This window comes from Salvelinus namaycush, chromosome 25, assembly GCF_016432855.1.
Source record: "Salvelinus namaycush isolate Seneca chromosome 25, SaNama_1.0, whole genome shotgun sequence".
Lineage (NCBI taxonomy): Eukaryota > Metazoa > Chordata > Actinopteri > Salmoniformes > Salmonidae > Salvelinus > Salvelinus namaycush.
Window position 1 is genome coordinate 5,877,225 of NC_052331.1, and position 22,243 is coordinate 5,899,467.

At 42.1% G+C, this 22,243-nt stretch overlaps 1 protein-coding gene across 1 annotated transcript in view; it reads right to left on the reverse strand.

The window, feature by feature from the left end:
- Positions 1 to 2,957: 2,957 nt before the first annotated feature.
- LOC120020103 (solute carrier family 26 member 6-like) overlaps positions 2,958 to 22,243 on the reverse strand; it is a 34,933-nt gene continuing 15,647 nt past the window's right edge. The window contains exons 7-19 of the mRNA XM_038963549.1: positions 19,751 to 19,898; positions 19,137 to 19,250; positions 18,950 to 19,027; positions 18,774 to 18,869; positions 18,127 to 18,233; positions 17,459 to 17,528; positions 16,522 to 16,614; positions 9,940 to 10,047; positions 8,703 to 8,834; positions 5,156 to 5,362; positions 4,664 to 4,718; positions 3,220 to 3,368; positions 2,958 to 3,094 (exon numbers count right to left, since the gene is read on the reverse strand). Of these exons, the coding sequence (XP_038819477.1) occupies positions 3,068 to 3,094; positions 3,220 to 3,368; positions 4,664 to 4,718; positions 5,156 to 5,362; positions 8,703 to 8,834; positions 9,940 to 10,047; positions 16,522 to 16,614; positions 17,459 to 17,528; positions 18,127 to 18,233; positions 18,774 to 18,869; positions 18,950 to 19,027; positions 19,137 to 19,250; positions 19,751 to 19,898 (1,384 nt within the window). The 3' untranslated portion in view covers positions 2,958 to 3,067. The remainder of the gene's footprint in view (positions 3,095 to 3,219; positions 3,369 to 4,663; positions 4,719 to 5,155; positions 5,363 to 8,702; positions 8,835 to 9,939; positions 10,048 to 16,521; positions 16,615 to 17,458; positions 17,529 to 18,126; positions 18,234 to 18,773; positions 18,870 to 18,949; positions 19,028 to 19,136; positions 19,251 to 19,750; positions 19,899 to 22,243) is intronic.

Here is a 22,243-nt window from a genome sequence, read left to right on the forward strand (position 1 = left end):
ACTGGGTCGCATCTCTGGCAACCGAACCGATAGAATGAACGACCAGCCGGCTTGGGTAGCAACTCCAGACTTGTGTCGGGACTATATCTTGTTGAAGGATGAAGCGGAATGAATAAATTAAAGAAAATATCTCAATCATTATTTGAATATGTTGGTCACCCGTTGTATAAGAGTGATAATGCCCTCAAAGCCGGTGTTTGGAGGATATATTGGCACGGTTGGCTGGCCCCTGACACCCGTGCAAATATATCCTCCAAACTCCAGCTTTGAGGGTATTATCACTTAAACAAATATATGTATTTGCAGATACTCTCAAAGCTCAATCACTGACGGTTACTATCAGAGTCACACATTCATAGCCTGGTCTCAGATCGGTATGGTCTTGAACCAACTACATGTCATGATTAGTCAGGAGAGATGTTTAAAGCACATAAAGATATGATCTGGGACTAGGATAAAACATTACATTTTAGTCATTTAGCAGACACTCATATCCAGAGCAACTGCAGGAGCAATTTGGGTAAAAGCCTTGCTCAAGGACACAACAACAGATGTTTCACCTAGTTTGCAATGTGAAACTAATGATGAAACTTGTAGGATTGTCACGAATACTACCGAAGGTGGCTCCCCTTCCCGTTCGGGTGGCGCTCGGCGGTCGTCGTCGCCGGTCTACTAGCTGCCACCGATCCCTTTTTCCTTTTCGTTTATGTCTGTCTAATTGTTTTCACCTGTTCCTTGTTGGGGTTTTGGGAGGTGTACTATTTAGTTTCGTTTCGCCCGCTAGTGTTTGTGCGGGCTTATTGGTTGTCATTGTACGTAGGAGGTGTATTATTGATTTTGGGTTTTCTCTGTCCAGTTTATTTAACAGTGGTCTTTGGGTTGTGTTTTGCGCCTGTGTTTTGGCGTCACCCCTTTTGTACCTGTTCCTGTTGACTGTGGACATTAAAGCGTTTGTTCCCGTGAAACTTCTGCTCTCTGCGCCTGACTCTACACCCATCATTCTCCTGACGTTACAAGGATATTATTTTGGAGAGAATAAAGAGTGCAGCTATGCTTCAGAAGTGTATTCAATCATACAAGTGCTGAATATGAAACAGATACACACAATAAATCACACAATAGATCTGCTCATTTTACTGACGTTTATTTAGCCATGTACTCAGAAACAAGAATTTTTACTTTAAGATATTGGAGTGTGTTCGATCAATGCTAGAAAATTACAAATCGTATTCAATGTATTCAAAGTAGATTAACTTAGATCAGGAAATGAACAATTTAGTAAAATGTTCAAAATGCACATTAACATGAATTATTCACATCCTCTTTAGAAAAATACAGAAAGATACAACGAGATTAGCTCTATAACAGTGTTCAAACTAGGGGAGAACTATACTCCCTTTGGCATTGATTTGACCATGAAATATATGATGTATAGATGTGGCTCAAGGCTATGTGATGCCAACCTGGACTGTATGATATGTTACGAATTCCAATTTGCTGTGGCTAACGTTAGCTAGGTGGATAACGTTAGCTAGGCTAGGGGTTAGGGGAAGGATGCTATGTTGTTGCAAAGTAGCTAACATGTAGTAAGTAGTTGCTAATTAACTAAAATGTGAAAGTTGTCAGTGATATGATAGAAACACCTTTGGATAACAGAGTGAGTAGCTGCTATTCATACTCACTCAGTGGATATTGAACATGTTTCTGTTTTAGGAAATTATTATGATTATGATTATGATCATTATGATTACATTATCAGCAGTGAGGCTTAAGAAATAACCCATTGTATTTTTTCCCCTTGGCAATGAAACCATATAACCCTAGCCTATGAGAGACAGAGGACTTAGCTAGAGCTAATTATATTAAAGCAATTGTAATTTACATGAACATTTTAGTCATTTAGCAGACACTCTATTACAGAGCAACTGACCGTTAGTGCATTCATCTTAAGATAGCTAGGTGGGACAACCACATATCTCAGTCATAGTAAGTACATTTTTCCTCAATCATCCATCCTCATCCATCAGCAAAGTCAGTGCTAGAAGGGGGAAAAAGGCAAGTGTGAGTGTTAGTTCATGAAAGGCAAGGGTGTTATATTTATATATACAGTACCAGTCTAAAGTTTGGACACACTTACTCATTCAAGGGTTTTTCTTTATTTTTTACAACACAACTGATTGGATCAAATGTATGAAGAATGAAATAAATTAATTAACTTTTAACAAGGCACAACTGTTAATTGAAATGCATTCCAGGTGACTACCTCATGAAGCTGGTTGAAAGAATGCCAAGAGTGTGCCATCAAGGCAAAGGGTGGCTACTTTGAAGAAATTCAAATGTAAAATATATTTCGATTTGTTTAACATTTTTTTGGTTACTACATGATTCCCTATATGTTATTTCATAGTTTTGATGTCTTACCTATTATTCTACAATGTAGAAAATAGTAAAAATTAAGAAAAAGCCTTGAATGAGTAGGTGTGTCCAAACTTGTGACTGGTACTGTGTGTGTATACGTGTATATATTTCGGAGAAGGCCCCTGAGGTACAGGACATACTACTGTCTGGGTCACACTGGCCCCAGGAGGAATGGATTAAATATGATGAGGGAGATGGTTATGGGGGAAGTGAAGAGAACTGCTAACTAGACTACACATCTCAGGTGGCTGACAAATAATTTGGGGAGTATTATAGTTTTAATTCGGGGAAGTATTTTGTGTTCAGTTATTAAACATTACATGAACGAGGAACTGCCTTGGGCCAACCGGCCACACACACACACACACACACACACACACACACACACACACACACACACACACACACACACACACACACACACACACACACACACACACACACACACACACACACACACACACACACACACACACACACACACACACACACACACAGTGGTGGTGCATTCTCTTTCACAGAGAGGGAAGAGTTGAGGGGAACCAATGGGAAGCCAGGCAGCGGAAGGCGGTGTGACGAGAGGAGGAGAAGGAGGAAGGCGGAGTGGAAGGGAGGTGGAGTGGAAGAGGAGCAAAGTGACCTCTGTTGGTTACATCTTGGTAGTGCAGGTCAGGTCCTAATAGAAGAGGAGATATCAGAAGTGTCAGAAGGAACATAAGATATGATTCTGTGACTATGTGAATGAATCCATTCCTAAGAAATAATAACAAGAAAGTAGCTCATAAAGTCCGCTCCACTCACCAGAGCATACTCATAGATGATGGGTACGTCTGAGGCCCCATGCAGTCGGAGGCTGTGTAGCACCGCGTCGTGGATCGTAGTGAACACACAGCTCTTAGGGATGGACTCAGAGAAGAAGCCTGCACTCGAGAACTGCTCCACCACACAGACTGGAGGAAAGACAAACAAGGTTAGACAATACACACGTGAACCACAGAGACACACACAGACAACACAAGCTAAGGCCAGAGTGACGAGCCTGAATTACCACACATACCAGTGGCGGTCGGTGCCGTTTAAGAAGAGGGATGGCGATTATTTTTTTATGAGCATGGCCTTACAGTATTTCTATTACAGCATATCGGATGACTGTCATTCATATTCTATTCACCCAGCGAAACGTAACATCGATAGTTTTAGGCTACTACATGATACTCAAATGTTTCCTATACCCATCATGAGGTTGCTACAACCTAGCATATGAATGAACGTTTACAATGTAGGTGCACAGGTTGAGAGAAATTTTAGTAAACAAGGTAAAAGACATTCAATACCGCCTTACACACACACTCTTTCCAGCGTCTAGCTGATCTGGAGCGTAATCATTAGTCCAACAGTTGCAAATGATAGTTTTTATTGGACAAATTCAGGTATGTTTACAATTGGCTCATTCATCCTCCCTCCTCTTCTCTTTAACTATTCCCCAGGTCGTTGCTGTAAATGAGAATGTGTTCTCAGTCAACAAAGCTGGTAAAATTAAATACATCAAATAAATGTTTCTCTGTTTGCTTCCGTTTAAGAATTTTTTTTCAACAGAATTGGCGGAATGAATACAACCCAAAAGCAAACACGTTTAAATTTCTTATCAGCCACATACAAACAGCATGATCTCTTTTGATCGTTGTATAATTCCTTTTCGCATCTACGCGCTTTCCTCCTCTCACCTTTTCCCTTCGTATGTGGACTTCAGTAACAACACATCAGCTGTCTAAAACCAGGCGATAAAATCTTTCCAAGCCAAACCTTAATATAATAACCACTAACCTCTACACACAGCCTACATGCACTGCTAGCTAGCTGTAGCTGTAGCTTTCAGTACTACGTTCATTCTCTGGACAACATGTCAGTTCATACTGCAAGAACTCTGATAGGTTGGAGGATGTCCTCCGGAAGGTGTCATAATTACTGTGTACGTCAATGGAAAGGGGTGAGAACCACATGCCTCCTAGGTTTTGTATTGAAGTCAATGTACTCAGAGGAGGACGGAAACTACGCTACAGAGTGCTGTTGAATATACTGTAGACCTTCATTGCAAAACATTGTGGTTTAATAAATGATTTGGTGACGTGAATATATTTAGTATAGTTTATGTTATATGTTTGACTATTTTTTTTTCTCAGAATTTCCCTGAAGAGGATGGTCCTCCCCTTCCTCCTCTGAGTAGCCTCCACTGACACATACTCACCTTGGCATCCAGTTAAATAAATGTCAATGTCGATCTTTCTGTAGTTTAGGAATATCTGTAAAAAAAGAAAGTGAGAGACAGAGAAGGTCAAAAAGAAGTCTATGTTTCTCTCAGGGACTGTTTTTGTTACACCGTTTGTTACACAGTTTGATTTATCTTGTTTTTCTCTTCCTTCCCTCTTCATTTCCACCTCCTCTTTCTATCTGTGCCTCTTTTATGTACATAGGGTACATAAAATATAATTTAGGCCTGCCAACTCACATAACACAAGACCTTTGTTTGTTTTGAGCTCAAGGCCACACAGGAGAGCGACTGCAAACTATGTTACATAAGAGACTAATAAGAGACTAAACTAATAATAACACATTTCTGAAAACATCTGTTAACCTAACCTATTTCTCTCTCTCTCACACTTTCCTTGTCTCCTCTCTATCCCTTTTGCACTCAAACCCCACCCCTTCATCACCATTGTTCAAAAACAGACACTCTTACGTTTTTCAGCGTCTTCACAGTGGCCGTGTCAGCAAAGTTGGTTGTGGATAGGTCCAGGATGATGGTGTGTGTGTCGTTGACGGAGCTCCTCCCCATCTCTCCTTCTCCTCCGGTACTGGACGTCTGGGTTATGTGATCTTCGCCATGAATACCAGTTTTAGAGTCCTGGTCGAACCCGTTACCTTGCTGCTCAAAGGCCCAGTTCACCTTAGATTGACAGAGAGACAGTTTCAATCTTTACTCTGCTCTGATAAAATACACATTTCAAAAGCATTATGGGCTAGCCTAGGTGCACCTGGAGGTTGTACTGAAGCACTAAATTTAGCACAGCGGTAGATTTATGTAAACTGAAAAAATTTCGGTATGGAGCCACCCTAGATTTGGCCCATGGGGGAACGTGGCAGCAATTTTTTTAAATAGCCGTATATGATAACACTATTTTACAAATCAGAAGGTCTATCTTGAGAAAAACACACAGATTTATCTAGCATGAAAAAATTTAGATATGGAGCCACCATAGATTTGGACTACGTAACATTGCAATAATCTGAAACTTTCTGTCCAAAATTGATGCAGGAAAATGAATCCATGCATTTGTCACTTCTAGGTTAGACTACTGCAATGCTCGACTTCCGATAACCCAGATAAAGCACTAAATAAACCTCAGTTAGTGCTTAAACGGCAGCAAGAATCTAGACTAGAACCCCAAAATTGTATCATATTACCCCAGTGCTAGCATCTCTACACTGGCTTCCTGTTAAGGCTAGGGCTGATTTCAAAGTTTAACTGCTAACCTACAAAGCAATACATGGGCTTGCTCCTACCTATCTTTACGATTTGGTCCTGCTTAACATACCTACACGTACGCTACAGTCACAAGACGCAGGCCTCCTTACTGTCCCTAGAATTTCTAAGCAAACAGCTGGAGGCAGGACTTTCTCCTATAGAGCTCCATTTTTATGAAAGTGCCTGCCTATCCATGTGAGAGAAGCAGACTCGGTCTCGACCTTTTAGTCTTTATTTAAGACTAATTTCTTCAGTAGGTCTAGTTTGCCCCAGGAGTGTGAAGGTGAACGGAAAGGCACAGGAGCAACGAACCGCCCTTGCTGTCTCTGCTTGGCCGGTTTCCCTCTCTCCACTGGGATTCTCTGCCTCAAACCCTATTACAGAGTCACTGGCATAGTGATGCTCTTCCATGCCATCCCTAGGAGGGGTGCAACTCACTTGAGTGGGTTGAGTCACAGACGTGATCTTCCTGTCCTGGTTGGCGCCCCCCTCTTTGGGTTCTTCCGTGGGGGAGATCTCGTGGGCTATCCTCGGTCTTGTCTCAGGATAGTAAGTTGGTGGCCAGAAGACCACTGGCCACCCCTCATAGCCTGGTTCCTCTCTAGGTTTCTTCCTAGGTTCCGGCCTTTCTAGGGAGTTTTTCCTTAAACACCGTGCTTCTACACCTGCATTGCTTGCTGTTTGGGGTTTTAGGCTGGGTTTCTGTACAACACTTTGTGACATCAGCTGATGTAAGGGCTCTATACATACATGTGATTGATTGATTGGACCCTGGGGACTGTGGCGGCCATCTTACAAAAAGGCCACTGTCAGTAATACAATGTTAGATAAACACACCAAATTTGGCACAGAGGAAGATGCATGTACCCTGAAAAGATTTAGATATAGACCCATCATAGATCTGGCCCTTGGATCGTGACAGACATTTTACTAAAAGGTTGCAGACTGTACCACTACTTTACTAACCTTTAATCTACACAAAGTTATTGCCTATACTTCTTTTATGTATTTTTGGCCTATACTTCTTGCCCTGGATCACCTGAAAACCAAAAACTGTATCAGTAACACAGTATATTACAGTAGGCCAAATTGTAGAATAAATACATTTTCTCAGATGAATGCAGTGGAGGTGAGTTAAAACACACACATAAAACCACCTTCGGCCAAACACAGAATAATATTTTGGATTACTGGTTAAGACGTTTGGTCCCGAAGCGGGAGACCGGGGTTCACGTCCTACCACATGAGGTATTTAACAAATGGCCACTAAAGCTACTTTGGAAAATATCCTAGCCAATGAGGTGGAATAGTGAACTATTATCTCAGGTTATGTTTCAGTCAGAAATGTGCCTGTCGAGCATAATATTTGAATTTCAACCAGTTTTTCTAATTCCAGCTGATTATAATGGACTGCAATTGGAAGAAATTAAAGTCTATAACAGAGTTTAGTCTGACATGGATTTAGCTGTTAACTGTTGATTTGAGACAGCATCAGGTAAAGGTGTATTTCATGGACCTCTAAAATCATCATTCAAAAAATAATGACTGGGTCAGTGGAGCCATACACAGAATAGAAAGAGATGAGTACAGCATCAAAAGCCCTGACACTAGTCAGCTAATTTCCTAGTGGCTACTAAGCAAAATAAACTCCTGGCCTTGGACCTGACCTAAATCCCTGTATTCAAGTGTATGCTGCACATCAACCAATGCTGTATATCAACCAATGGCAGGCATGTTACAAAAATGTTAGGAGATGTACACAAAGGTCTCTTCACTATAACATACAGTATAACATCTAGCCTAATTGGGGTCTAATGCATTTTGTAAGACGGCTGCCACAAAGATACAGGGAGCCACATTACCCTCGAGCATACTCAGTCCATGTTTATGCGTGCGGACAAGCAGACCCACACAGACCCCCACACACACCGCCCCCCACACACATACCAGAATGGGTCCAACCATATGACACTGGTCAGGAATAGAAGGGTCCAAGACACTTGCCACCAGCCCAAGCCACCCGGGCCGACAAGCCCATCGACCGCCACAAGAGTGACCAGTAGAACAGCGAGATTGCACAGCCAGCCTGTCAATAATTTAACTCTCCCCAGCACTATTTCCTTCCCACCTTTTTTTTATAAATTCCCAAGGGTAAGGTTTAGAAACAAATGTCAAAGATGAAACATCAAAAACACAAATATTCATACATAAACACACAGACAAAGCACAGCCTCCATAGAATTCATCTCATAATAATAATAATGTAGAGTTCTTTACTGGCACACAATATAGCTGGGTTGCCCCACCTGCATGCCCCTAGGAATCTACCTATATGGCACCTTCTGTAAGTGTATCTAAAAAAAGGCCTTCGGTACTGTAACATTGTATTACCAACAGCGGCCATTGTGTAAGATGCCACGACCCCCAGGGGCCAAATATGTGGTGGCTCCATATCTAAGTTTTTTCAGGGTTCATAAATCTAGCTCTGTTTTTTTTTTTTAAATATATGATGTCTCAATCTCTAAATCTTTCCAGGGTACATTAATCTACCTCTGTGCCAATTGTTGTGCATGTATCTCAAAAAAGGCCGTCAGAATTGTAACATTTTATTACCGACAGTGGCCATTTGTAAGATGGACACCATGGCCCCCAGGTGCCAAATGTGTGGTGGCTCCAGATGTAAATATTTTCAGGGTACATACATCTGCACAATTGATTTGCTTAAATACCTCACTATACTGTAGTACATCACACTACACACCTGTCCGTTGATGGGTCGGTCAACTAGGGCAATGGCTGTCTGGTTCAATTTCAGGTCTGGGGAACCTTTCTCTTCATCCCCCTTGTCCTCTGGATGGACTGTATTGTTGGGTAGGTATCCATTCACACCATTCTGGGAAGGGAAGAGAAATAAGGTCACTAACAGTGCAATTTTTGTGTGTGTGTTTGTTAATCCTACACTACCGTTCAAAAGTTTGGGGTCACTTTGTTGTTGAAAGAAAAGCCAATTTGTTACCATAAAAATAACATCAAATTGATCAGAAATACAGTGTAGACATTGTTAATGTTGTAAATGACTATTGTAGCTGTAAACGACTGATTTTTAATGGAATATCTACATAGGCGTACAGAGGCCCATTATCAGCAACCGTCACTCCTGTGTTCCATTGGCACGTTGTGTTAGCTAATCCAAGTTCATCATTTTAAAAAGCTAATTGATTATTAGAAAACACTTTTACAATTATGTTAGCACAGCTGAAAACTGGTTGTCCTGATTAAAGAAGCAATAAAACTGGCCTTCTTTAGATTAGTTGAGTATCTGGACCGTCAGCATTTGTGGGTTCGATTACAGGCTCAAAATTGCCAGAAACAAAGACCTATCTTCTGAAACTCGTCAGTCTATTCTTGTTCTGAGAAATGAAGGCTATTCCATGCGAGAAACAGCCTAGAAACTAACTTCATTAAATAGTACCCGCAAAACACCAGTCTCAAAGTCAACAGTGAAGAGGCGACTCCGGGATGCTGTCCTTCTAGACAGAGTTCCTCTGTCCAGTGTCTGTGTTCTTTTGACCATCTTTAATCTTTTATTTTTATTGGCCAGTCTGAGATATGGATTTTTCTTTGCAACTCTGCAAAGAATTGGTCCAACCATATCAGGTTGGTCCCATTGTCAGCATCCCGGAGTCGCCTCTTCACTGTTGACGTTGAGACCGGTGTTTTGCGGGTACTATTTAATGAAGCTGCCAGTTGAGGACTTGTGAGGCGTCTGTTTCTCAAACTAGACACTCTAATGTACTTGTCCTCTTCTTTCAAAAACAAGGACATTTCTAAGTCAATTCAAATCAAATGTATTTATATAGCCCTTCGTACATCAGCTGATATCTCAAAGTGCTGTACAGAAACCCAGCCTAAAACCCTAAACAGCAAGCAATGCAGGTGTAGAAGCAAGTGACCCCAACCATTTGAACAGTGGTGTGTTGGACGTGTGTGTATAATACCTTTTTTGCCTCTTTTTTAGCTTTGTTTTTTTCTTTCTTGTCTTTCCTCTTTTCTTCAGTGTCTCTTTTCTTCTTCATCATCAGCAGCATTCCAATGTCAATTCCACTCTGTGTAAGAAAATGAAACGGTGCGCTTGAGATAATGAGAGAAAGCAATTCAGAGAAAGAGGGCTATTGAGAGAAAGACACACAAACACTAGTGATGCGTGGTTCAGCTGTTTGTTCACCCGCACACACCCACAATTGCTAATAACACATGTTCAACCACAGGGGTGTGTCAGGAAATATTTGTGCTATTTTCACAGTGGAAATTACGAGCGCAATAGGTGGAAGTGGCACAAAACGACTGTTTTAATGAATAAATAAATGCATTGTAGGTGTGACGAGGGCATGGCCACTCACTGGCCAATCAACATGTTTCATGACCTAATGCCGTGTCCACATGCTATCGGAGTTATCGGAAGCTACTAGTTCCCAGTGGGAAATTTCACTTGAATGACCCCGAATCCAAGTCAGAATAACAAGTGGGAAACTCTGAGAAAATGTTGTTACCCGAGTTGCCGAGTTGTGACGTTTCACCACTGACCTTTTACTCTTTCAACCAAAAGATGGAAATAAATTGCTCATCAATATGAATAATGAAGCTGGTCTGACCATATTGTCAATGTTAAGCAAGCTAGCTACCTAATTATTAGCTTGATACGCTTGCTGACATTGCTATCTAAAATCTTATTGGTTGAAGAATTGTTCAGAGTTCAGAAGCACTTGAACACATCCATGTCAGACTTAAGACTTCCCACAAGCAAGTGAAGCCAGCCTAATATGGCATGCCGTTGTCTCAAGTTCATTGACAGTCTTTGCATTGTCATCAACTCTGAATATTCCTAGTAGAACACTTCAACCAAAGAACCATATGCGCATTTTTTTTCAGATGAGTACTGATGTATCTTATTATTACTGGAATGTTCAGAGTTCTCAACTGACATTAATGTATTTCAATCAAATAACATTTTATTAGTCACATGCGCCGAATACAAGATGTAGAACTTACAGTGAAATGCTTACTTACGAGCCCCTAACCGAGCCCCTAACCAAAAATATGGATAAGAATAAGAGATAAAAGTAATTAAAGAGCAGCAGTAAAAAATAACAATATACAGTTGAAGTCGGAAGTTTACATACACTTAGGTTGGAGTCATTAAAACTTGTTTTTCAACCACTCCACTAATTTATTGTTAACAAACTATAGTTTTGGCAAGTCGGTTAGGACATCTACTTTGTGCATGACACAAGCAATTTTTCCAACAATTGTTTACAGACAGATTAATTCACTAATAATTCACTGTATCACAATTCCAGTGGGTCTGAGGTTTACATACACTAAGTTGATTGTGCCTTTAAACAGCTTGGAAAATTCCAGAAAATGATGTCATGGCTTTAGAAGCTTCTGATAGGCTAATTGACATAATTTGCATAAATTGGAGGTGTACCTGTGGATGTATTTGAAGTCCTAACTTCAAACTCAGTGCCTCTATGCTTGACATCATGGGAAAATCAAAATAAATCAGCCAAAACCTTTTTTTTTGACCGCCACATGTCTGGTTCATCCTTGGGATACATTTCCAAAAGCCTGAAGGTACCACATTCAACTGTACAAACAATAGTACGCAAGTATAAACACCATGGGACCACGCAGCCATCATTCCGCTCAGGAAGGAGACGCACAAAAGTGCATATCAATCCCAGAACAACAGCAAAGGACCTTGTGAAGATGCTGGAGGAAACAGGTACAAAAGTATCAATATCCACAGTAAAACGAGTCCAATATTGACATAACCTGAAAGGCTGCTCAGCAAGGAAGAAGCCACTGCTCCAAAACCACCATAAAAAAGCCAGACAACGGTTTGCATCTGCACATGGGGACAAAGCTCGTACTTTTTGGAGAAATGTCCTCTGGTCTGATGAAACAAAAATAGAACTGTTTGGCTATAATGACCATCATTATGTTTGGAGGAAAAAGGGGGAGGCTTGCCGAAGAACAACATCCTAACTGAAGCACGGGGGTGGCAGCATCATGTTGTGGAGGTGCTTTTCTGCAGGAGGGACTGTGGCACTTCACAAAATAGATGGCTTCATGAGGGAGGAAAATTATGTGGATATATTGAAGCGACATCTCAAGACATCAGTCAGGAAGTTAAAACTTGGTCGCAAATGGGTCTTCCAATTGGACAATGACCCCAAGCATACTTCCAAAGTTGTGGCAAAACGGCTTAAGGACAACACAGTCAAGATATTGGAGTGACCATCACAAAGCCCTGACCTCACAGTTCGTTCTGTTAGGTGACCTAAACTGGGATATGCTTAACACCCCAGCAGTCCTGCAATCTAAAATAGATGCCCTCAATCTCACAGAAATTATCAAGGAACCCACCAGGTACAACCCTATATCCGTAAACATGGGCACCCTCATAGATATATTCCTGACCAACTTGCCCTCCAAATACACCTCTGCCTTCTTCAACCAGGATCTCAGCAATCACTGCCTCATTACCTGCATCCGCTATGGGTCCGCGGTCAAACGACCACCCCTCATCATTGTCAAACGCTCCCTAAAACCCTTCTCCGAGCAAGCCTTTCTAATCGACCTGGCTCGAGGATCCTGAAAGGATATTGACCTCATCCCGTCAGTCGAGGATGCCTGGTCGTTCTTTAAAAGTAATTTCCTCACTATCTTAAATAAGCATGCCCCTTTCAAAAAATGTAGAACTAAGAACAGATATAGCCCTTGGTTCACTCCAGACCTGACTGCCCTCAACCAGCACAAAAACATCCTGTGGCGGACTGCAATAGCATCGAATAGGCCCCGCGATATGCAACTGTTCAGGGAAGTCAGGAAACAATACACGCAGTCAGTCAGGAAGGCAAAGGCTAGCATTTTCAAACAGAAACTTGCATTCTGTAGCTTTAACTCCAACAAGTTCTGGGACACTAAAGTCCATGGAGAACAAGAGCACCTCCTCCCAGCTGCCCACTGCACTGTGCATAGGTAACACTATCACCACCGATACATCCACGATAATCAAGAATTTCAATAAGCATTTCTCTACGCCTGGCAATGCTTTCCTCCTGGTTACCCCTGCACCGGCCAACATCTCTGCACCACCCGCAGCTACATGCCCAAGCCTAAACAGCTTCTCCTTCACCCAAATAGCAGATGTTCTGAAAGAGCTGAAAAACCTGGATCAGTACAAATCAGCTGGGCTAGTTAATCTGGACCCTCTCTTTCTAAAATTATCCGCCCGCCATTGTTGCAACCCATATTACCAGTCTGTTCAACCTCTTTCATATCGTCCGAGATCCCTAAAGATTGGAAAGCTGCCGCGGTCATCCCCCTCTTCAAAGGGGGTGACACTCTAGACCCAAACTGTTATAGACCTATATCCATCCTGCCCTGCCTTTCTAAAGTCTTCGAAAGCCATGTTAATAAACAGATCACTGACCATTTCGAATCCCGCTGTACCTTCTCCTCTGTGCCATCCGGTTTCAGAGCTGGTCACGGGTGCACCTCAGCACGCTCAAGGTACTAAATGATATAACTGCCATCGATAAAAGATTGTACTGTGTAGCCGTCTTCATCGACCTGACCCAGGCTTTCGACTCTGTCAATCACCGTATTCTTATCGGCAGACTTAACAGCCTGGTTCACCCACTACTTCTCAGAGTTCAGTGTGTCAAATCGGAGGGACTGTTGTCCGGACCTTTGGCAGTCTCTATGGGGTACCACAGGGTTCAATTCTCGGGCCAACTCTTTTCTCGGTATTTATCAATGATGTCGCCCTCGCTACATATTCGTTGCCAGACCCCCTGGCTCCAGGTCATCTATAAGTCTTTGCTAGGTAAAGCTCCGCCTTATCTCAGCTCACTGGTCACCATAACACCCACCCGTAGCACGCGTTCCAGCAGGTATATCTCACTGGTCATCCCCAAAGCCAACACCTCTTTGGCCGCCTTTCGTTCCCGTTCTCTGCTGCCAGTGACTGGAACGAATTGCAAACATCGCTGAAGCTGGAGACTTATATTTCCCTCACTAACTGTGAACATCAGCTATCCCAGCAGCTAACCGATCGCTGCAGCTGTACATAGCCCATCTGTAAATAGCCCATCCAATCTACCTACCTCATCCCCATGTACATTTTATTTACTTTTCTGCTCTTTTGCACACCAGTATTTCTACTTGCACATTATCATCTGCACATCTGTCACTCCAGTGTTAATTTGCTAATTTGTAATTACTTGCTACTATGGCCTATTTATTGCCTTACCTCCTCACGCCATTTGCACACACTGTATATAGACTTTCTATTTTCTATTGTGTTATTGACTGTACGCATGTTTATTCCATGTGTAACTCTGTTGTTGTTTGTGTCGCACTGCTTTGCTTTATCTTGGCCAGGTCGCAGTTGTAAATGAGAACTTGTTCTCAACTAGCCTACCTGGTTAAATAAAGGTGAAATAAAACAACTCAATCCTATAGAACATTTGTGAGCAGAACTGAAAAAGCATGTGCGGGCAAGGAGGCCTAAAAACCTGACTCAGTTACACCAGCTCTGTCAGGAGGAATGGGCCAATATTCACGCAACTTATTGTGAGAAGCTTGTGGAAGTCTACCTGAAACGTTTGACGCAAGTTAAACAATTTAAAGGCAATGCTACCAAATACTAATTGAGTGTATGTAAATTTCTGAACCACTGGGAATGTGATGAAAGAAATAAAAGCTGAAATAAATAATTCTCTCTACTATTATTCTGACATTTCACATTCTTAAAATAAAGTGGTGATCCTAACTGACCTAAGACAGAGCATTTTTACTAGGAATAAATGTCAGAAATTGTGAAAAACTGAGTGTAAATGTATTTGGCTAAGGTGTTTGTAAACTTCCGACTTCAACTGTATACAGGGGGGTGCCGGTACAGAGTCAATGTGCGGGGGCACAGGTTAGTTGAGGTAGTATGTACAAGTAGGTAGAGTTAATTAAAGTGACATAGATGACAACAGAGAGTGGCAGTGGTGTGGAGATGGGGAGGGGGGGGGCAATGCGAATCGCCTGGGTAGCCATTTGATTAGATGTTCAGGAGTCTTATAGTTTGGAGGTAGAAGCTGTTTAGAATCCTCTTGGACCTAGACTTGGCGCTCCGGTAGCGTTTGCCGTGTGGTCGTAGGGAGATCAGTCTATGATTAGGGTGGCTGGAGTCTTTGACAATTTTTAGGGCCTTCCTCTGACAACACCTGGTATAGAGGTCAAGGTTGGCAAGAAGCTTGGCCCCAGTGATGTACTGTGCTGTACACACTACCCTCGGTCGTGCTTTGAGGTCGGAGGCTGAGCAGTTGCAATACCAGGCAGTGATGCAACCCGTCAGGATGCTCCTGATGGTGCAGCGTGGATCTGACGACCCACGCAAAAACGTTTTAGTCTCCTGAGGGGGAATAGGTTTTGTCGTGCCCGCTTCACAGCTGTCATGGTATGCTTGGACCATGTTAGTTTGTTGGTGATGTGAACACCAAGGAACTTGAAGCTCTCAACCTGCTCCACTACAACCCTGTCAATGAGAATGGGGGTGTGCTCGGTCCTCTTTTTCGTGTAGTCCACAATCATCTCCTTTGTCTTAAGTTGCATTTAACTCATTTAGCAGACATTCTTATCCAGAGTGACTTACAGGATCAATTAGGGTTCCATGCCTTGCTCATGAGCACATCGTAAGATTTTTTACCAAGTTTGATCTGGGATTCAAACCAGCAAACTTTTGATTACTTGCCTAACCCTCTTAAGCACTAGGATACTTGCTTATGGTCTGTATGTAATATCAAGACTCTGGATGATTCATATCGATGTGCTGCTACCGTCTCTTATGAACGAAAATAACTTCTGGACATCAGAACTGGGATTACTCAACACGAACTGGAAGAATCTTTTTCCTTTAACGATGAGAAAGATATACTGCTCTCCCAGGAACAGGCCCAGATCCCCGTCATTTGCGTGATGAAAAAACGGAGGAAAAGAGGACGCAGATCGGGCTGCCTTTTGAGAATCCGTAGGCGAGCGAGTAAACTCCCACTACCATCAATTCTACTTGCTAACATGCAATCATTGGAAAATGAAATTGATGACCTACGTTTACGATTATCCTACCAATGGGACACTACCCCAAGCCATAAGACTATTGAACAATTAATCAAATGGCCACCGGACTATTACATTGACTCCCCCCCTCCATTTTTTTTGTACACTGCTGCTCGCTGTTAATTATCTATGCATAGTCACTTCACCCCTACCTACACGAACAAATGACCTCTAACCTGGACCCCCGCACACTGACTTGGTACTGGTACCCCCTGTATATAGCCTCGTTAATGTTATGTTTTTGTGTTACTTTTTATTATTTTTTTACTTTCGTTTATTTGTTAAATATTTTATTATCATTTTCATTATCATTTTCATATTTCATCATCAAATAATTTCCTTTAGAATTGTTTTAAGTATGTTAAAATGCAGATTTTCTGTGTTGGAAGGGTGTGGGTGTATACCTTCTCCTGCAGTGCATCCAGGTATAGCTGAGCGTTGGTATAGTACATTGTGGTGGAGGAACGGAAGATAGTGATACCTGGTATCTCTTTTGCCTGTGGGACAAACCAACACACAAACAGGGGACTTCAATAGATGGTCATCTAAAAACTGTTTTAAAACCCACTGTTGAATAACCCACTCACACCCACCTAATTACATATTACAGTTCTGTTTTTTTGCTTTGATTTTATTTTCAAAAGTATGTGATGAGTTTCCAAAACTCTTAGTACAAAGCTCCAAACTGGTAACACTTGTAACATTGATAGTCTTGCATTCAAAACCTTTCATTGTGCATTAATCTTGTTTGTTCACCACACAACCACTGAAATCGTTGCATGCCTCATCCATGAGGTGGTACGCTCATGGGGATGGCAATCATAAATCTTTCACCTGTATTGTAATGATGTAATGTGTATTTTACAGTAATGTATTGTACTTATGTATTGTAGAAGTCCTGTATTTGGCTCAGTTTGTAAGAGCATGGCACTAGACACCAGAGTTCACACACCAGAGTTCTGGGTTCGATTCCAACTGTGGTCACATACCAAAAATGTTGTCACTTTGGACAAAAGGGTCTGCTAAGTAATTGGCATATATTACAGTACTGTATTGGCCAACACAATTTTAGTAAAGCAGTGTGAACTCTGCATTTTATTGTGAAAGGCAATTACTTTATATGAACATGTGTTGCAATGTGAAACATGTATTTCTAGATGAAACACTGATTAAGTTTGGTGAAAAAGGGACTGTATGATTTTGTGTTGTAGTTGTTCAGTTGAAAATGTACTTTTTGGAGACCTGTTTTGAGTTTTGTACTAAAAGTTGTGAAAATGTACCGCATGCTTGTGAAAATTGCACTAAAGCGATACAAAAAACCTGTAAACTCTTCCGACTCACCTCCTCATATGTGTCTGTATCCAGGTAGAGCTCAGTCCCAGGAACATGCCCCAGGATAGAGTACCGCGGCCTGGGAGAGAGAGCGCGATAGAGAGAGAACGGATGTTATCTACTTTATGAAGAAAGAGGAAGAAAGAGTCGCGACCAGTAGGGTCGCCCCAAATATTATAATAATACTAGTACAGATTTTTGTATGGGACAATATATAACATTTATGTATGGGACAATATATAACATTTATGTATGGGACAATATATAACATTTTTGAGAAAGATATTTACTGGTTTCTTTTCTTTTCGGTAAGAGATTGAAATGTAATGAAGGTTATTTTTTGATGTAAAAATGTAAATGTACCGATTTTAAGGTTGTATCATCATATTTGGGGTGGGGTCGCGAGAAATTATTGCGCAAAAAAATGGGGTACCCGCTGAAAAAGTTTGAATACCACTGTTTTAGAAGGTAAATCTCTCTTTTATATTATCTCTCTATTACTCTCTCTTATAACAAAACAAAGCAAACAAACACGTGAGCTCACGCACACACACACATACACACTTTTAAAATTGTATAAACTGCCTTAATTTTGCTGGACCCCTGGAAGAGTAGCTGCTGCCGAGGTAGCTAATGGGGATCCATAATAAATACAAATAAAATACACTCAGACTCACAGTTGTGTTCTGAAGATGACAGTGAGCATAGCGAAGCCGATGGATGCAGCCAGGCCGAGGTCCAGGTTCAGCAAAATAGTACACACCAGAGTTACCAACCACACCAGCTAGGGGACAGCAGAGACACAGGTAATCAATATGGGGAATACCCAGGAATCAGGGTTTCCCAAACCCCATTTGAGTCATATGCGTTAATCTCAAGTTAGGATGCATGTTTTAGTGTATAGATGTGTTGCTCACCACTCGGACTCACGAGTGGTGCGGCAGTCTAAGGCACTACATTTCAGTATACAAGGCGTCACTATTGACCCTGGTTCCAATCCAGGCTAAATTACATCCGGCTGGGTTTGGGAGTCCATATACGTTAATCTCAAGTTAGGATGCATGTTTTAGTGTATAGATGTGTTGCTCACCACTCGGACTCACGAGTGGCGCGGCGGTCTAAGGCACTACATTTCAGTATACAAGGCGTCACTATAGACCCTATTTCGAATCCAGGCTAAATCACATCTGGCTGGGGTTGGGAGTCCAGCCGGACACACAATTGGCCCAGCATCGCCAGGGTAAGCCGTCAATGTAAATAAGAATTTGATCTTAACTGACTTGTCTAGTTAAATAAAGGTAACAATAATAATAAAAGTTCTCACCAGGTCGACCTTACTGCTCTTCCAGAGTTCAGGAATGTCTTTAAATTGCATAAAAAGGCCTCTCAGGTTCACAAGCACTATACAGGCCAGGACAGCCTAGGGGACACACAAACACTCATCAGATCAGTGGTGTTATCTTTGTTTGGCTGGCGTGGAGGTGATGGAGAGATAGATACCTTGGGTAGCTCCTCAAACAGTGTCCCCAGTTGCAGAATGAAGATTAGCACAAGTACTGAAGAAATCAGCCCCACAACCTGACAAAATGTACAAACACACACATCAGTTAGTGTGTACGTTTGCGTAAATATTAGCAAGTGTAGATGCGTGTATGTGCATGCATGAGTGTATGTCTGTGTGTGTTACCTGTGTCTTGCCCCCAGTGCTATCCTGGAGGAGGGTACGGGGCGGAGAAGCAGCAACAACGTGGCATTGAAAGAATCCTCCCACTATGTTACTGAGACCAATAGCCACCATCTCCTGGAAAGAGAGAAAGAAGACCAAGAGAGTGAAAGAGAGGGGGGAGATTAGAGGAATGCAGAGGCTCAATTACATTGGGGTTTATTTACTTGTGGCCACCCCCAGTAAATAAGTCATAGTGCTTATTCAGTGGTATATTCAGAATTTTTTTCACTGCTCCTGGTGTACTTCTCCTTCATATTTGACTGAGCAGAGCGTGTCGGCAATTAAACATTCAGGACCAGAGCTGTAAGCTGGTACAGACACTGTGTGTTCCCTTCCTGTCTCACTCCTTCAGAGCAAAGCAACCCCAAGCACATGCCTCTGTTGGTCTGCTTGCATGCCAGTGTGTGTGTGTGTGTGTTTGTGTTTGTGCGTGTGTGTGTGTGTGTGTGTGTGTGTGTGTGTGTGTGTGTGTGTGTGTGTGTGTGTGTGTGTGTGTGTGTGTGTGTGTGTGTGTGTGTGTGTGTGTGTGTGTGTGTGTGTGTGTTTGTGCGTGCGTGCGTGCGTGCATGTCCCACCTGGTTGCTGTCCACAGTGTAGCCGTGTTTTTGGCCGAAGATTTTGCCCAAGGAGATGTTAACGGCATATCCCACTATGCCAACTGCGAATGCATCACCAACTATCGAACCCCACAGACTAATGTCAGGTGAACTGGGAGGCTGTAGTCTAAGGATAGAGAGGAAAGGGAGATGGGGAGAAGACAGGAGTGGAGAGAAAGGGAGAGAAGGAGAGGGAGAGATTCAAGTGGACAGGGGGAGGAAGGGATAGAAGAGAATTATGTGGTTCAAAGACACTGTAAAAATGTATCTCATTGATTACTGCCTCATCCAGACCCCTCCTTGCCCAACACATCCCCTTGATTATTGCTGCTGGTAACAAGTGTTGAAACATGTACACAAACAAATAATTACATTGGGGTTTAATTGTGTATCAATGCACAGGCTATGTTATGATGGCTCAAAGTAACCTAAATGATAAACAAAGTGATAAAGGACCTATAGGCTACCTGAGGTAAAGCATTGTTATGAAGAAAATGATTTGATACTTGAAAGAATGAAATGATCAATTTACACCAGTAACAATGATCAAGCTTATGAATACTGTCTCCTCCATTCAGATAAGCTGCCTACAACAGCTGCTATTGAGCAGTAGCAGTAGCCACTTTCTACTGTAGCTTTTGTCTTTGGCAGTCCTGAAATCTGAAGACCATGCAGAATCAGCTAAAACACATGTCCAAAACTGCCTTAGCAAATCTTGATGAAACAGGTTGACATTTACAGGCTGTTGATAATTGTTTCACTGTCAACACACTTCTCTGCTCACTGTATCTGTGTTTCCTTATCTGACTTTGACATTTTTATCTATTCGCCTTATCTAGCCCGGCCCACTCGACCCAGTTCCATTCGAACGCGATTGTGTTTGTGTTTCCCTTTCACAACTTCTGTCCACGCTAGCGAATTACCTCAGAGTGGTAGCCAGCTAATAATTAAAAAACATGCGTCATTAACACATCTTAACAAATTAACAAAAACAAAACATTTAGGAACACACACAAATGGCTCTTCTATCTCAAGCTATCCATCTTGTACATGTGGTGTCCTCCTCTGACAGCTGTGTGCCTCTTTTTGTAAAGGTTGGAGTTGTTCATTTGACCTTCCTGTCGTGTAGCAGATCACGGATTGTGAAGCTCCGGTCACCCATGACCTCATCACCTGGACAGAGGTACTCCAGGAACCCAGAATCCGATGTTTATATATTTGTCGCTACATATACCTCCATATGCTGAGGAGATGAACATCAATGGCCACCAGGTACTTGATAGTGTTCTGGGCGTAGTAATGGCTGAATGACTCTCCCCTTGAATCCAGATTCTTGCACTTCTGTAAAGCAGTTTCTGAGCAGTCAATAATGCAGGTTGTTCCTGGGTGGTGGTCCTTAAAACATTGTTGCATTGTAGCACGGATGGTCTACCTTTGCAGCCATGGAATGTACTCCCTCAGATTCTTTTCCATCATGTCAATCCAATAACTAATCACTCGACTGACAACACTCTGGGAAACACCAAACCTCCCTGCTAGGTACTGGTGCAGCAAGTTGAGCTTCAGCGTCATCAGTGTCATCAGGAGTTGGTCTGTCAAGTCCAACTGAAAGCTGCCTTTGTAGAGGGATAGAAGATGTTCCTCCAGGGTAGAAAAGGCACCAAGAGACACGCCTGTATGCAGTCGACAGAGTGCTTCGTTCCTCAGCAGGGTTTTGGAGAGAGGTGCTGCTGGGCACTGTGTCCCTGCCTCACAGGTGGTGGGCTTTACATGATCACCTGAGCTGTAGTTGTGATCACTTAGAGACGGGTCTTCCCATTGGGTTTGGGCATCCTTCTCTGAAGGCATATACATTCGTTCTATCTGTGTTGGCCAATTCCCATTTTCAATTTGGTGACACTTGAGCCTGTTGTGTCATCTGTTAAGAAACCAGTATGGCTTGTTAAACAAGTCAATGGACAATTAATAACAAAACCATACAATAATACACCATACTGCATGGACGCTCCTAATAATATTTAATAATCATAATAATTAAAACTTCTTAGGGCCAGCGGGTCATCTGTCGACATCTTCCGGTGAAATTGGAGGGCGCACAATTCAAATAAAAATTCGTAAAAATTCTGGATATTAAACATCTAGGTACATACAAGTGCCTGAAATCTGTTAACTTCATAATGCAGTCAGATTAACAAGGATTTAAGCTTTTAACCGATGTAAGATACTTGTATGTACCAAAATGTTTAATATCCATAATTTTTTGTATTATTTATTTGAATTGCGTGCCCTCCGATTTCACCAGAAGTTGTCGACAGGTGTCCCGCTAGCGGGACTCCTATCCCAGAGAGGTTTTAATTAATTAAAAGCTGAAATTCTTGTTAATCTAACTGCATTGTCTGATTTACAATAGGCTTTACAGCGAAAGCATGCCATGCGATTGTTTGAGGACGGTGCCCGACATCAAAATATTCT